Below are 12,965 nucleotides of genomic sequence, written 5' to 3'. Positions count from 1 at the left end.
CACTGGCACGGGGACCCTTTGTGGGTGGGATGGTGAATGATGAGTGATTGGACGTGTTAGTTTGTTTGGGTTTTCTGTGAGGTTTCAAGAAGTTTTTAACTTCCAGGATGGACTTTGTGGTGGGAAGAATTTGAGTGAAAGTTTGAAAAGTGCCCAAGGAAAGCTGCTTGACTGAAATAAGCTAACCCTTTGACAACTTCACTTTCAATTTGAAATATTTTTAATGCTAATTTTCACAATTTGTGTTGCCAGTGATGTAAATAATGCAATGTTACCACTGTAGGTATTAAATCACAATGGTTGAGTGTAAAACAATGAAAAATTCAGATAACTAGAGATAAAAAAAAAGAAGGTCAAAGGTTATGTTTATTTAAGGGGAGCCTTCCTTGTTGGATGGAAATCTCAGACTCGAAACTGGGATTTCACTAATTTCTGCGGTGTTTAATTTGTGACTCTTCCCCCCTTTATTTCTTGCCTCTTGGAATAAATGATAAATGAGCTGCAGTGCATCTCCCCTCTCCTCCTGTGGCTGCTGGCTGGTTATTGTTATTGATATAAAATGTTTTCAGATTAAATCACACTATGACTTGGAAGTAACAGACCAGAGATGGAGTGGTCTATCTCTTTAATGAGCTCAGTAAATCTTAACTAGCTCTCTTTATTAGGTAACTGTTGCTTAGGATGGGATAATAAGTACAGATGGCCATTGCCTTTAATACAGTTTGGGAATGCACTAAAAGAACCCCCCACTCTGACTCTTCAGTATCTGGCCTGTCATCAGTATACATTAGGTCAAGAGAAAGGCCTCTAAATTAGATTAAGGCTAAATAATACTGCACTGTAATGGCACCCATAGCTGTGGGAGACCCCATTACAACAGATATACCTGACTGCACTTTGTTTTGATAGGCATCTGCAGAGATATGTACAGTATGTATATACAAGTGACCCAGTGTAAGTTGAATTTTTTTGCCTTTGCAAAACAACAGAACCCTTGTGTTTTAGTCTCATTGTCTCAAAGAGACACTCATACAGATGTAACTGTCCATGGGTTTTTTCGATCTCCTGTAACTGCTTAATATGTTTGAGGTGTGTGTGTGTGTGTGGCTGCAACCAATCAATGTTGAACTGCTGGGTTCCAGTCTGCTGCATGAATCTGACATTTTCACTATAATTTTCCAACTCTTCTTTTCTCCTGGTTGACCTGTCTTTGTTTTTTGTTGTTTTTTTTTTTTTTTGTCTTAAATTTAATGGGTGCTTGTACACTTCAATATTTGGATGATTATTCTAGGCATGGATTGGGTGTGTATGTGTGTGTTTGCTTCTCTGAGTGTTGGACAGATGTTTGAGGTGAGTTTGCTGTGAAAACTACATGTCAAGGTGATTTGGGTCTGCTTGCTTCTGCGAGGCCATGTTAACCATCCCTTATGCTAAATGTCTACTTCTCTTCTCTCCCTCATCACTGTCACCTTATCTTTTCCCTCCCCACCCATCTTCTTCCTGCCTCTCTTCATCTTTTTTTCTCCTCACCATTATCTACAATCTCTCTTTTTAATCTTTCCTCTACTCCTTTTCTCATTTCTCCTTTCTTTTTTTCCCCTTCATCTTTACCGTTACGTTCCCCAGGTTCCTGACCAAGCGGGAGCAGCAGCTGATGCAAAGGCGTCGCCATGCTGAGGAGCTGCTGCAGTGGAAACAGCGGCTGGACCAAGAGGAGGCAGAGGTCCGTAGGATGGAGAAAGAGGCCCTGGCTGTCTGGGACCGGCAGACGCCTCGGAACAAGGATGATGACGTGTCAGAGAGTCAGAAAAACGAGATCTCTGACATTAGCCCAAGTCATCATCAAAGCTCAGAACCCAGAACTGACAGTGAGAAAGGTGAAGTGACCGGTTTCTTTCATTTTTTTAGGTGATTGGCAAGCTGTTGCAAGGTTTAAAATAAAATAAAATAAAATATATATATATATAACAAGGAATTGAGTTTTGAAATGCAATGTAGGATACATCCTGTGGTTTGGGGAGACAATTAATATTTATGTGTTTTAACTTTTAGAGTATGTCAGTGAGGGTGACTGCTCCTCAGCAACACCTGAGTCCAGTATACACACAGAGGGATTGGGGTCCCAGCAACCAGGAAGCCTCTCCTCAGCACAACCTGTGTCAGTCCCTGAAACACCTTTGGCCTCCGTCCAGAGCAGCCCTGCAAATTACACCCAAGACTTCGCTTCAGCTTCACCATCACCGAGCAGACAAGTATGTATAAATGTGATGATCTTTCCTTTTTGTATTTCAGTTTTTAATCCCATCTGTTTGATGGTAGATGAGTTCATTTTGAGTGTAAATATAGCTCCAAACTACAAAACTTGTAGTTTGGAGCTATATTTGTAGTCTTTCACTGATCTATTGAAAACAAACAAAGCTTTACATTGTGTGAGAGACATACAGTAGGGTAACTGCCCATTTGTTAGTTTACTGGGCTTCTAAAATATTAATCCAGACACACCTTTATCCATCCATTTGACTGTTGTCATATCCTGAAGTAATATTCCCTTCTCTTCCCCTCCTCCCCCTGTTTAGTCTGCACAGTCTTCTATATTCAAAGGCAGCCACAGCCCTGCTGCCTCTCCTTCAGATGGCAGCAGCAAAACCAAGATGCAGCTTCGCTCCTCCTCCCGGACCACTAACCAGGCCCGCACTCAGCCAACTGAACCTATGGCCACGCAGACTGGTGAGTAAGCCGATGGCTCAACACACACACTCTTAACATATCATGTTTTTGGAAGTATAATAGTTCCTGATAGTTTTCAGAGAAGATAGAGGGAGTAAAGAAGAGAGAGTTGACATAATGCAGCTATATTGCTGGCACCATGTAGTCAGACATAATGTGATGCTGCCAGGAATACATTATGCAAGCACTTCCCTGATACCGAACCTGCTTAGCTGTGTGATAGAAGGAGAGAACACTTTGCATTGCACTTAGTTATCACACAAGTAAAGGCAGTTTTGCTGGCCTAGAATTGTAGCTGAATGTTTCATTCATTTTAGGCTACTGTTTAAACCTTTAATCTTTGTAATACTATTTGTTCATTGTCTGCTAACCAAAGCTACATGCACAAAAATGAACTTCACACATTCTTGGTAAAGAATATGTACACTAATCCCCAAAGAACTGTGTTGGAACTGAGTTTGAGTGGGTACAAAGTTGGATTACCCATTGCTAATCAGAGGTCTGGCACTGGTTTCACATTCTAACTGTGATTTATCATCTAAATTTTCCTTCAGAACCCTTTTCAGACCAGAGTGACATAGAGTCTCGTATCAAGGCCCTGAAGGAAGAACTCAGAAAACGAAAGTTTATGGCCTACCAGCTGAAGAAAGAACAGAGGAAGAGGCATAAGGAGCGCCTGAAGGCAAAGGAGGCCAGCCTGTTGAAGCAGCTGGAGGTAAATGTGTGTGTTTTGGCTTAGAGGTGGTTGTTTTTTTGTTTTATGTTTTTTTTTTTTTTTTTTTTTTTTTAGATGTTTAAACTTCATTGTCTGATTGCATGTTTGTGCATGTGATTATTCATCCATGTATAATAACATTTATGATTGATATTCTCCCCTTTTTATTTTCAGACCTATAACAACTTCATTGAGAAAACTAAGGCAGAACTGAACAAGGAACCAGACTCAACACTTGATACACAGTCCGAGATCAAGGATTCCACATCAGTCGCAGATCAGTCCAGTATTAAGCCACCTACTCACAGGTACCAAAATCAGCTGCTGTCCATATTCTGGTGCTCACCCATCTTTTACTGTAATATGAATTAAATAAGATCAGTTTATAAAGATCCCTCTTTCTTAGGTCTGAAACCAGTCAAGTCTATGACTCTGAAAGGACACCAATTGACGCTTCTTTGGACCTTAGTGAGTGATTCATATAAATATATCATACTATCATACTAATATATAATTATACACAAATAACTAATACATCATAACAGCATTGTTACAATAATAATGTGACTCTCTCCTATTATGTTAGATGCCCTTCCTCAAGTTGATCATAGTAGATCCACCTCGGTGCCTGAAGAATTATCTGATGAAGACCCACCAACTGTCACTCCGACCCCAGTGTATGGCAGCCCAGAGTGTCCAACCTCAGGATTGAGGAGCCAGCAGTCCACAGTGGATCTCTTAAGACCCTCCTCCAAGGAAACCAAGATACTGATTATTGAGTCTGTGGATGAGAACATTGTGTCCGATCAAAGATCTGAAATTCAGGAAGAGCTGGAGGTGGAAGTGAGCTCCAGGTTGGATCAATACACTGAACGTCTCCTCAAACTAGAAACGGAAGACAGACCAGACTCCTTGGAGAAGCTGTTTACATCTAAACATGTTTCCTCTTCTGTGAGTGAAGAACATCGATATTCTCCTTCTCAAGCAGAGGATGTGGGAAAACCTGCAACCCAGTCACATTCAGCTCCACCACATCCAAGCTACAGCTCATCAACAAGTGATCCCTCTGGCTTCCCTGACTCAGTCACCTTCCCTTCAAAGAAGGAGGCACCCACAAAGGATGCTGAAGCCCCTTCTCCCTTGGCAGATGGTTATCATGATGACTTTGAGTCATCAATTGATTCGTCACCCAGGGAGCAGCATCATAGTTCCAAGCCTGACTCTCAAATCTCAGGTTCCCCGATTGAAATCAAAGGTTCAGGAATGGACTCCCCTAGCAGAGCCTCATCATATGACAGCCAAGATGAGGAGGTAGACGAGGAAATAGCTGAGGAGCTGAGTCACCATTCTGGCACAAGTGAACCTAGCCAACAATCTGGAAGACTGCTAGATCTCCATAAGCAGACAGAAGAAGACTCCAAACATGACGATAAAAGCATTAATTTCAGCCACTCACCGCCCATCTCTCCTTTGCAGACAACTCTCTCTCCTGTTATCGATGAAATGCAAAGTTTTAACATTGGAGATCGGGTTCTTGTCGGAAGTGTTCAGCCTGGCACTCTGAGATTCAAAGGTCCAACCAGCTTTGCCAATGGCTTCTGGGCTGGTGTGGAGTTAGATAAGTCTGAAGGGAGCAACAATGGTACTTATGATGGAGTGGTATACTTTGAATGTGATGAGTGCCACGGTATCTTTGCTCCTCCAGACAAAATCACACACCTCCCAGATAAGTTTGAGATCTACACAGACACCACAGAGGATGAGGACTCATTCTTTGATGATCTGTCAGATAAAGGTGGGAATAAACATAAAACAGATGAGGACAAAAACAATCAAAAACAAGGAAATATTGAGAGTAAAAGTGAACAAACATCTCAGAAGGACATTGGGTCTGAAGATAAAAAGGTTACAGATGATACTCTTCACAAGAACCAGACCTCACTGAAGGCCAGATCCCACCTCAATTCACAGCATCACGAAGAATCTAAGCATCCCATTTCTAATGGCAACAGTCGGGACATAATATTGGAATTTGAAGATGCACCAACCACTCTCCTCATCTCTGACATGGACAACATTGGCCTGGGGAAACAGAGTGAGAAGGAGATTACAACCTTTGTTGAGAGAGAAGATATGGACTCACAACACCAGTTTCCTCCTGCAGATCTTAGCACAGATATCAGGGATGTTAATGAGGAAAAGAAGGACACAGATTTACTGGACACATTTGCAGACAAGCTCTTCAAAAACTTTGTGAAAGACACTGTGAAGCAGTTTGCTGAAATTAAAAAGGCTAAAGAGCAGAAGATAGAAGCTGCCAACCAAATGAATGGAGACTTGTTTGGTGAAAATGTTGAAGAGGAGTGGCTCTCTTCAGTGGAACAAAAAGATGGTCTACCTTTCTTCCTACCCGTAGAGAAAGAGGAGCTGTCTTCTCCAGAGCTGTGTAACCGACCGGTGAGTGTGTATTTCTGATTGTTCAGTAACGTGCCAATAAAAGAAGGTTTTACAGGAAAATAGCATTTTATCTCCATATGTTTGGTAATTTAAATTTGAATAGAAATGTCAGTAAGAAAAAATGTGATAATGTTTGACTGTTACGTGATTGAGTTGTGTTGATAATGTTGATAATCAAGTTAGTGACAAACAGCACTCGATGATTTGACCTAGAGGACCCTTTTTTTTTTTGGGCTGTGTTCATCCAAAGTCCAACTTTATGTTGACAGACGTTATTGGATTTGGTGCTCTTTGCTGTCTGAAACATTAGTAGAAAGAATATTCTTTAAGTCTAGATCAAATGTGTAAAATCATGATTTATAATGGGTCGTGGTGCAGTTAGATTAGAATTTTTTTTTAATGTTTTAATCTAAGCTTTAAAGAGAGTATGAAAATTCCCTGTATTTCGTTCGTACCAGGAGAGTCCAGTTCTGGGGGCCAGCGGTCAAGAGGAGCTCGCCAAGCGACTAGCAGAGCTGGAACTGAGCCGTGAACTGCTGGATGAGCTGGGTGACGATCAGGACTGGTTTGATGAGGACTTTGGCCTCAGCTCCCGTAGGGAACAGCAGAGGCTTAAACAGAAACAAAGAGAGGAAGAGGAAGAGGTGAGGCTGGGAGGAGGGCTGAGGAGGTCTTGCTCATTAGCTGGAGCTCCTATGGGGGGGCTGGTCTCATCACCAGGTGGAGAACAACAGGTAAAGACTCCACCTAGACCTGAGCTACCTCTTCCCCTGCCTCCTAAACTACCTGAGCAGCCCGCCATGGTTGTGCCCCACTCGGCCACAGAGGTGGAGAAGATGGTCCACGCTGCTACTCAGGAGATCTGGGAGAGTTATGGTCTGGGGAAAGAGGGAGCAGTGACGCTTGCACATTTGCCAAACCCCAAACCTTCACAAGAGTACCTGGGTAAAGAAGCCAACAGCCAGGACCAGGAGGCCCTCTCCATTTGCAGCTACAGAAAGGTGAAGAAAGAACTTGCAAAACATCCAAAAAGAAGTCTATGTAGCAAAAACAACCACACAGTTACCTAGATACATGTTTATTTTTTATTTTAAAACTGCAATCTACATACCAGAACAGGAAGACACACACTTGGCTTACTTCTCATTCCCCTACCAATCATGCTTGTAAAAATCAGCACACAACTGTCCTGCTTCAGTAGCATTAAGCCAAACGCAGCTGGACTCGCAGTATAATCTTGAAGACAGCACTTAATCTAAATGGGTCCACTGAGGTTAAATGCCAGGCGAGTTCCCATTATTCAGCAGATTCCTCTCGGATGAGCATCTTAATGTTCTTAACACTACACAGATGCTTCAGTTGCCTTTGGCTTACAACTGTGACATATCCCTGTGCTTGCACTTCAGATTCGGACATTGTCTCAGTTGGTCAGATGCTTTGCTTTGAATGCAAATAATGCAAATGCTCTTGAGCAGTAATTATTGCTGACATTTTGACATGTTATCTCATGGATTTACAGTATGTTCACCTAACATGGCATTATGAAACCTGAGAAACCTGTCCAGTTTTATTTGATATTACATGTTTTAGCAGTCAGCACAATCAGAGGGTCAGTGGTTCGATCCCCGGCTCCTCCAGTCCACACTATATTGGGCAAGATACTGAACCCCAATTTTCCCCCGATGTACCATCTGTATATGAGCGAGTGTGATAGAGATGCACTGTGTATATAGGAAGCGCTGTATGAATGTGTATGCGAAAAGGTGAATATGACTAGTTGTGTAAAGCGCTTTGAATGGGCGTTAAGACTAGAAAGGTGCTTTGTAAATGCAGTCCATTTACCGTTTATTTGCTCTCTGTTGTTCTATAGGGTGTGTATGACCTGACATGGGAGATTATTCAGGAGATCTATGCTGAAGATCCCAACATTGATCAGCCTCAGTGGGTCAAAGCACGGCGAGTCAAGGCCTCCATCTTCCACAGAGTAAAGACACCAGGAGACATCACCAAAATCCAGGTACAGTACTCCAGGACAATCACCACCAACAAACTGTAACAGACACTCACAACAGCCAGATACCCAACTTCTTACTTAATCGTCCTATATTTTACGATATTATTGTTTTATTGTTATTGGTTGTTTTCTTTACCTGAATGACTAGCCCTGGTTAGCAGAGAGTTTTATGGAGTGCAGTTTTACAGGCGGCTATGGTCATGTGATGACTTACGTTATTTTCTTACATTGTTGACCAGGAATTCATCGCTGCAGAAGTCCTGAAATTGTACGGTCTGACAAACAATCATAGCCAGAAGACTGACTGGCAGAAGATGCTCAAGTTTGGCAGAAAGAAACGGGACAGAGTCGATCACATACTGGTAGGTCCCAAAGTTAAATGTGTGGGTTATTTTGTACATGATTTTAAAGCGCAGCAGTTTTATATGGGGAATAAAATTTTACATCACCAGGACAGAACACTTAATAAATGGTAGGCGCTTGTAATGCACTTGTTCAAGATCACTATCATGGGTCAAGTTTAATACAGATACATTACATTTGTACTTCTCTCTTTAAATGTGAAAGTAATGTGTGACAACACATGAATACATTTCAATTGAGGATTATTTAGTTTTTCATGCTCAAATCAGTTTATATGCAGTAGAACTTTATCCAGCTTAAACACCTGTCACCAGTAGTTCACTCCAACTAGTAAGTGAGTAACAATATAAGTTACTCAGCCTCAAGACTAATTGCCTGGGGGATTTTTGAATAAAACTGAAAGTTGACATTGAAACTTTCAGTTGTGACTTGTTTCCACTTTACTCACTGCAGTGTGAACAACCGATGTTAGTAGCTGTGCTATAGAGGTGAACCCTGTTTGTCTCTAAGGTTCAGGAACTCCATGAGGAGGAGGCCCAGTGGGTCAACTACGACGAGGATGAGCTGTTTGTCAAGATGCAACTGGCAGACAGCATCTTCGATGCGTTGCTGAAGGACACCACAAATGTGCTGACGCTAATCTATGACAAGAGGGCCAAAAGAGACACCCTCTCCTGACACTGTTCCTGCTTGGATTTTAAACTACAACCTCTAGCTCAATCCCAGTCTGTCCTCACCCCAGTGAGCTTCAGCCAACCTACCGCTGCTCGGTCTTCCACCAGCTGATGTGCCAACAGCAACCCTCAGATGCCTTCAATCCCAGCATTACCTCTCAACTCTCAACTCCTCCTAATTTCTGTGACATTATTTTGCTGAATTTGCTTCAGCTAACTGTAGTGGTTATACAATTTATTTTACACACAAAACGCCTCTTGAGCAATCCTTAAACCTTAACACCATCTAGTCTCAGTTCTCACATCCTGGACTGGTCCTTTTGTAAATGCCAGTTGGAGAATGAGCAGATGTTTTGATAGGATGGACTGTGCCATTTGTTAGCATTTTAAGTCCATTAATGCTGCTAAGATGATTGTTTCACTAAAATATAAAATCCACCTGGAACAAAGGTAGGTTCTCATATTTTGTTTTGGATCTTAAATATATATTTGGATTCAAAAATTGTAATATAATAGCAGAAAAGAATACACAGTGTAGTCTGTGATTTGACAGTGACGCATTGTTGATTTGACTGTAATGCAGCACATTGAAATTAAATAGGGACTATGAGTTTAAATGGACAACTTTTAGCTTTAATTTGTGATTTTTTTACATCCATATTGGGTGAAAAGTGTAGGAATTGTCGCCTTTTATACATAGACCTCCATTTTAAAGGACTGTGAGCTTGCCTTAAAATCAAAAATGTTTACAGGGACTTTTTTTGTCAGTCTGGTCTTCAGCGAGTATAACATGCTCAGTTGGACTGAGGTCAATTGGCTGTGACGGTCAAGTACATTCGACTGTGTGGCCCTAAAAACTGCTTGTATGTTTTGACTATCCTTAGCATGATTGTCCGGCCGCATTGCCTTTAATTTGGGGGAAAATGTGTATTAAAAAAATCCAACACTGTTCACACAATAAGGGATGAATACCCTCCTCTGAACTCCCTTAGAGCTGAGAGTCAGCACTTCATAATCATAGTTGAATTTAAGATCCAGTGTGCTGGAGGACATCTAAAACATTGAAATTGTGTCACTCGTAAAATACTTTCAGACCGCACTGTGTTGGAACATCACTGAGTTCAGATATTGTATGAAACATTTTGCCTCCTTAATTATATTATTTATTGTGTGAAAATGTTTAATTAGAGGAGAAAGGAACATTGAGAATTGTAAATGATCTTGTCAACATATAGATAAAAGATAATTTTTACGTTGTGTAAAGAAAATTTAATGGAATATTGTAAAAGCACAAACAGAAATGTGAATGTGAATATGGCAATACATTATGTAGGAGGAGGTTTAAAGAATGCTATTGAAACCAGAAAAAGAACCTGGGGAAATCTTTTTTAGTATTTAAAAGCTGTAGCGTTATGGATGAATTGAAACTGTATGATTTTGTTGTGGCCACAACTGTCTGTTTGGTCAACACAATCTTGTGTCCCACTTCTGCACTATATGTTAAAATTTTGAAGCACTATGTACCATTCTTTACGGATTTAAAAAAAAATCTCATACAGCTACTAAGGGAAATACAATGTTTTTTGTTTTCTCTGCCAGCAGCCCTGGGTTTGTTTTTTTTGTTTAGTTTTGTTTTGTTTTGTTAGCCACATTGTGGAACATATCCATCAGTGTCACTCTCAAAAAATCAAGATAGTTTAATGTGCACACTGGCATTTTTAAGGTTTCATTTGTTTGTGTGAACACACTACATATTCAAAACACACTTTGATATATAGTATGCAAGTGGGACACAAAAGACTGGCAGTTGGCTTGACTTGATATTTTTAGTATCACATTATAGGACAGTACTGAAATGCTGGATTTGAGCCTTACTTATTCAACAGTCCATTTACTTTCAATGACCTGAGGACACACCTTTGGCTGTCTTGTTTGGCCATCAGTTATCCTGGAGCACGTTTCTGTAGCTGAACATTGTGGAGCAACCCAAACAAAACATTTAGCCGTGTAGCAGCATGACTCGATGCTCCAGTTGTTGCTGTGAAACATTTGGCTTTACAGTAGTCAACAAGTTCAAAGCAGCCATCAGAATGTAGCCAGACAGCAGAGGTAGTCTCCCTTAATGTTCAGTTTAAGTGCCTCTTTATGTTAGTTGTAACAAACTTTGTTGATTTCTCAGCATCCTTTGGACCTATTTTCTTTGAATGTCTCTTTTCAACTGCTGTATACTACCATTTTGTAAACGATCCTTGAATGACTGCTCTTCCTTCTAACCGGTTTACCAATACTTCAGTTTCTGCCTTATAGATCTTTCTCTATCAGCATGGTGTAGTAGACAAAGTTTTTTACACTTTGTCATTTTCCTGTGCCTCAGCCTGAGGAAATGTTTGTAATGCTAACAGAAACGCTGATTCACTCAAAAGGTTACCTGCTCCTTTACCATGTCAGCCCCATCTCTGTGCATATAGACACAGTTGAGTCATTTTATTGATAAACTGTATCAGGAACTAGTTTGTGGACACTCCACACAGACGTAACGGCTCCAGCCCACAGGCTGCACAGAATGAGTCATTGAGCTGATGACACTCAGCACGTAGGACTGTATCCAAGGGCTTATTTTGGTCCTCTCTGTCAGCGCTGCTTTGATCCAACAAACTGTGTACAAACTCATTGTAGCATGTGTGACATTGTTCATCCTCACTGACTGACTGTTTGGAGCTAAAGTGACCTTAAACTGAGTACTTAATGTTTTTTTTTTTTTCTACCGTCAATGTTTTAATAGTTACTAAGGTGTAAGTTCAAGCTGTAAATTATATAATGTAGAAAAAGACCAAAAACATTTGATACCGATCTCTCCATGCTGTATGACTTGTATGTCCAGTCTGTAGGCATATGTAACTGTAATGGTGACTTGATTAGCCCCTTAGAAAGATGTTCTGCAAGGCGTTATTGTAAACCCTCTAGGATTGTCCTCTTGACTTGATTGTATGTGGGAGGAAGTTAAGTTCTCCTCTGTAACTATGCAGTACTTGGTCTTATGCATTGTTTTATATGTATGGACCAAACAGCTTAGACTTCTGCTGTTAGACTATAGAATAAATAAATCTTCAAGAAGCTTGAAGCTGTTTGGCGTAGGGTGGAGTTGCTTTCCTTCACTTGGAGACAGAGCAACTTTATCTTTTAATAACGTGTGTAATCCTATTAACCGAATTAAAACGTAGGCACAAAAGATTTGATCATCAAATTAACCCAGTCAGGCTATATTTCCCGCTTCATCTTTTGAAATGTTTATGAATATTTATAATAATGTTCTGTGAGTGTACGCTAAGTGCACTTGAAGATGTGTACAATTCTTTTATGGGTGTAAATATACTGTCTTTCCAATCTTGACCCGCTGTTACTGTAACCTGAACGATTGTTGTAAAATAAACACTGTTTACTTTGCAAATATGTACATAGTATATATTTGTTAACTAAATGAACTTTGAAATTGTAAATAAAGCTTTCATTGTTTCTAAAGGAACATGCTGTCCAGTAATGTGTTCTGGTTTTAATAGTATGCAAAAGTAATTACCATATAGTGTATTTACAGTACTGATAGCAGGTCAGAGTGTCTCCTCCTGTTGTAATTGTTAGGTATGTGACTTAAACCATGTTGAGGTGTGTCAGCTAGTTTTCTCATAATTGTAACAGCAGGGTAAAATGTTTAAATGTGGGTGGAGGACAGAGTCACACTGTGTTGGCTCACATTAAAGGCACAACACTCACTGTTCCCAAATGTTTGAAAATAGAAAACATTAGGATACATCAGGGTCATCAGATCCTTTTAATTCAAGAATAAGGGCTAAAAACACTTACGGTTCATGGTGCTGGCAACAGTTTGTTTGCATCAAAAATGTGTTGTTAGCCTTATATGTTTTAGTAGTAAGATCAACTAAGAAACAAAATTACTTATTTTTCATGTACCAGGTAAAATCTTTAATTATATGAGGTTAATTTACATGGCCAAAAAAGA

General features: G+C 40.4%; 1 protein-coding gene across 2 annotated transcripts in view; it reads left to right on the top strand.

Annotated features, from left to right (window-relative positions):
* The window catches only part of cep350 (centrosomal protein 350), a 34,518-nt gene extending 22,045 nt beyond the window's left edge, over positions 1-12,473 (top strand). For both annotated transcript variants that reach the window (XM_087172812.1, XM_023401922.2), the window contains 11 exons: positions 1,627-1,877; positions 2,053-2,252; positions 2,577-2,727; positions 3,282-3,442; positions 3,617-3,750; positions 3,849-3,910; positions 4,029-5,899; positions 6,358-6,900; positions 7,770-7,916; positions 8,153-8,275; positions 8,787-12,473. In XM_087172812.1, the coding sequence (XP_087028938.1) occupies positions 1,627-1,877; positions 2,053-2,252; positions 2,577-2,727; positions 3,282-3,442; positions 3,617-3,750; positions 3,849-3,910; positions 4,029-5,899; positions 6,358-6,900; positions 7,770-7,916; positions 8,153-8,275; positions 8,787-8,954 (3,811 nt within the window). In that variant the 3' untranslated portion in view covers positions 8,955-12,473. The remainder of the gene's footprint in view (positions 1-1,626; positions 1,878-2,052; positions 2,253-2,576; positions 2,728-3,281; positions 3,443-3,616; positions 3,751-3,848; positions 3,911-4,028; positions 5,900-6,357; positions 6,901-7,769; positions 7,917-8,152; positions 8,276-8,786) is intronic.
* The last annotated feature ends 492 nt before the right edge of the window (positions 12,474-12,965 follow it).

This window comes from Seriola lalandi, unplaced genomic scaffold (genome assembly GCF_002814215.2).
Source record: "Seriola lalandi dorsalis isolate HSWRI2012SDOR001 ecotype SW California unplaced genomic scaffold, Sedor1 jcf7180002053835, whole genome shotgun sequence".
Lineage (NCBI taxonomy): Eukaryota > Metazoa > Chordata > Actinopteri > Carangiformes > Carangidae > Seriola > Seriola lalandi.
The sequence above is the reverse complement of the archived record's forward strand: the minus strand, read 5'-3'. Positions and strand labels throughout refer to the sequence as shown.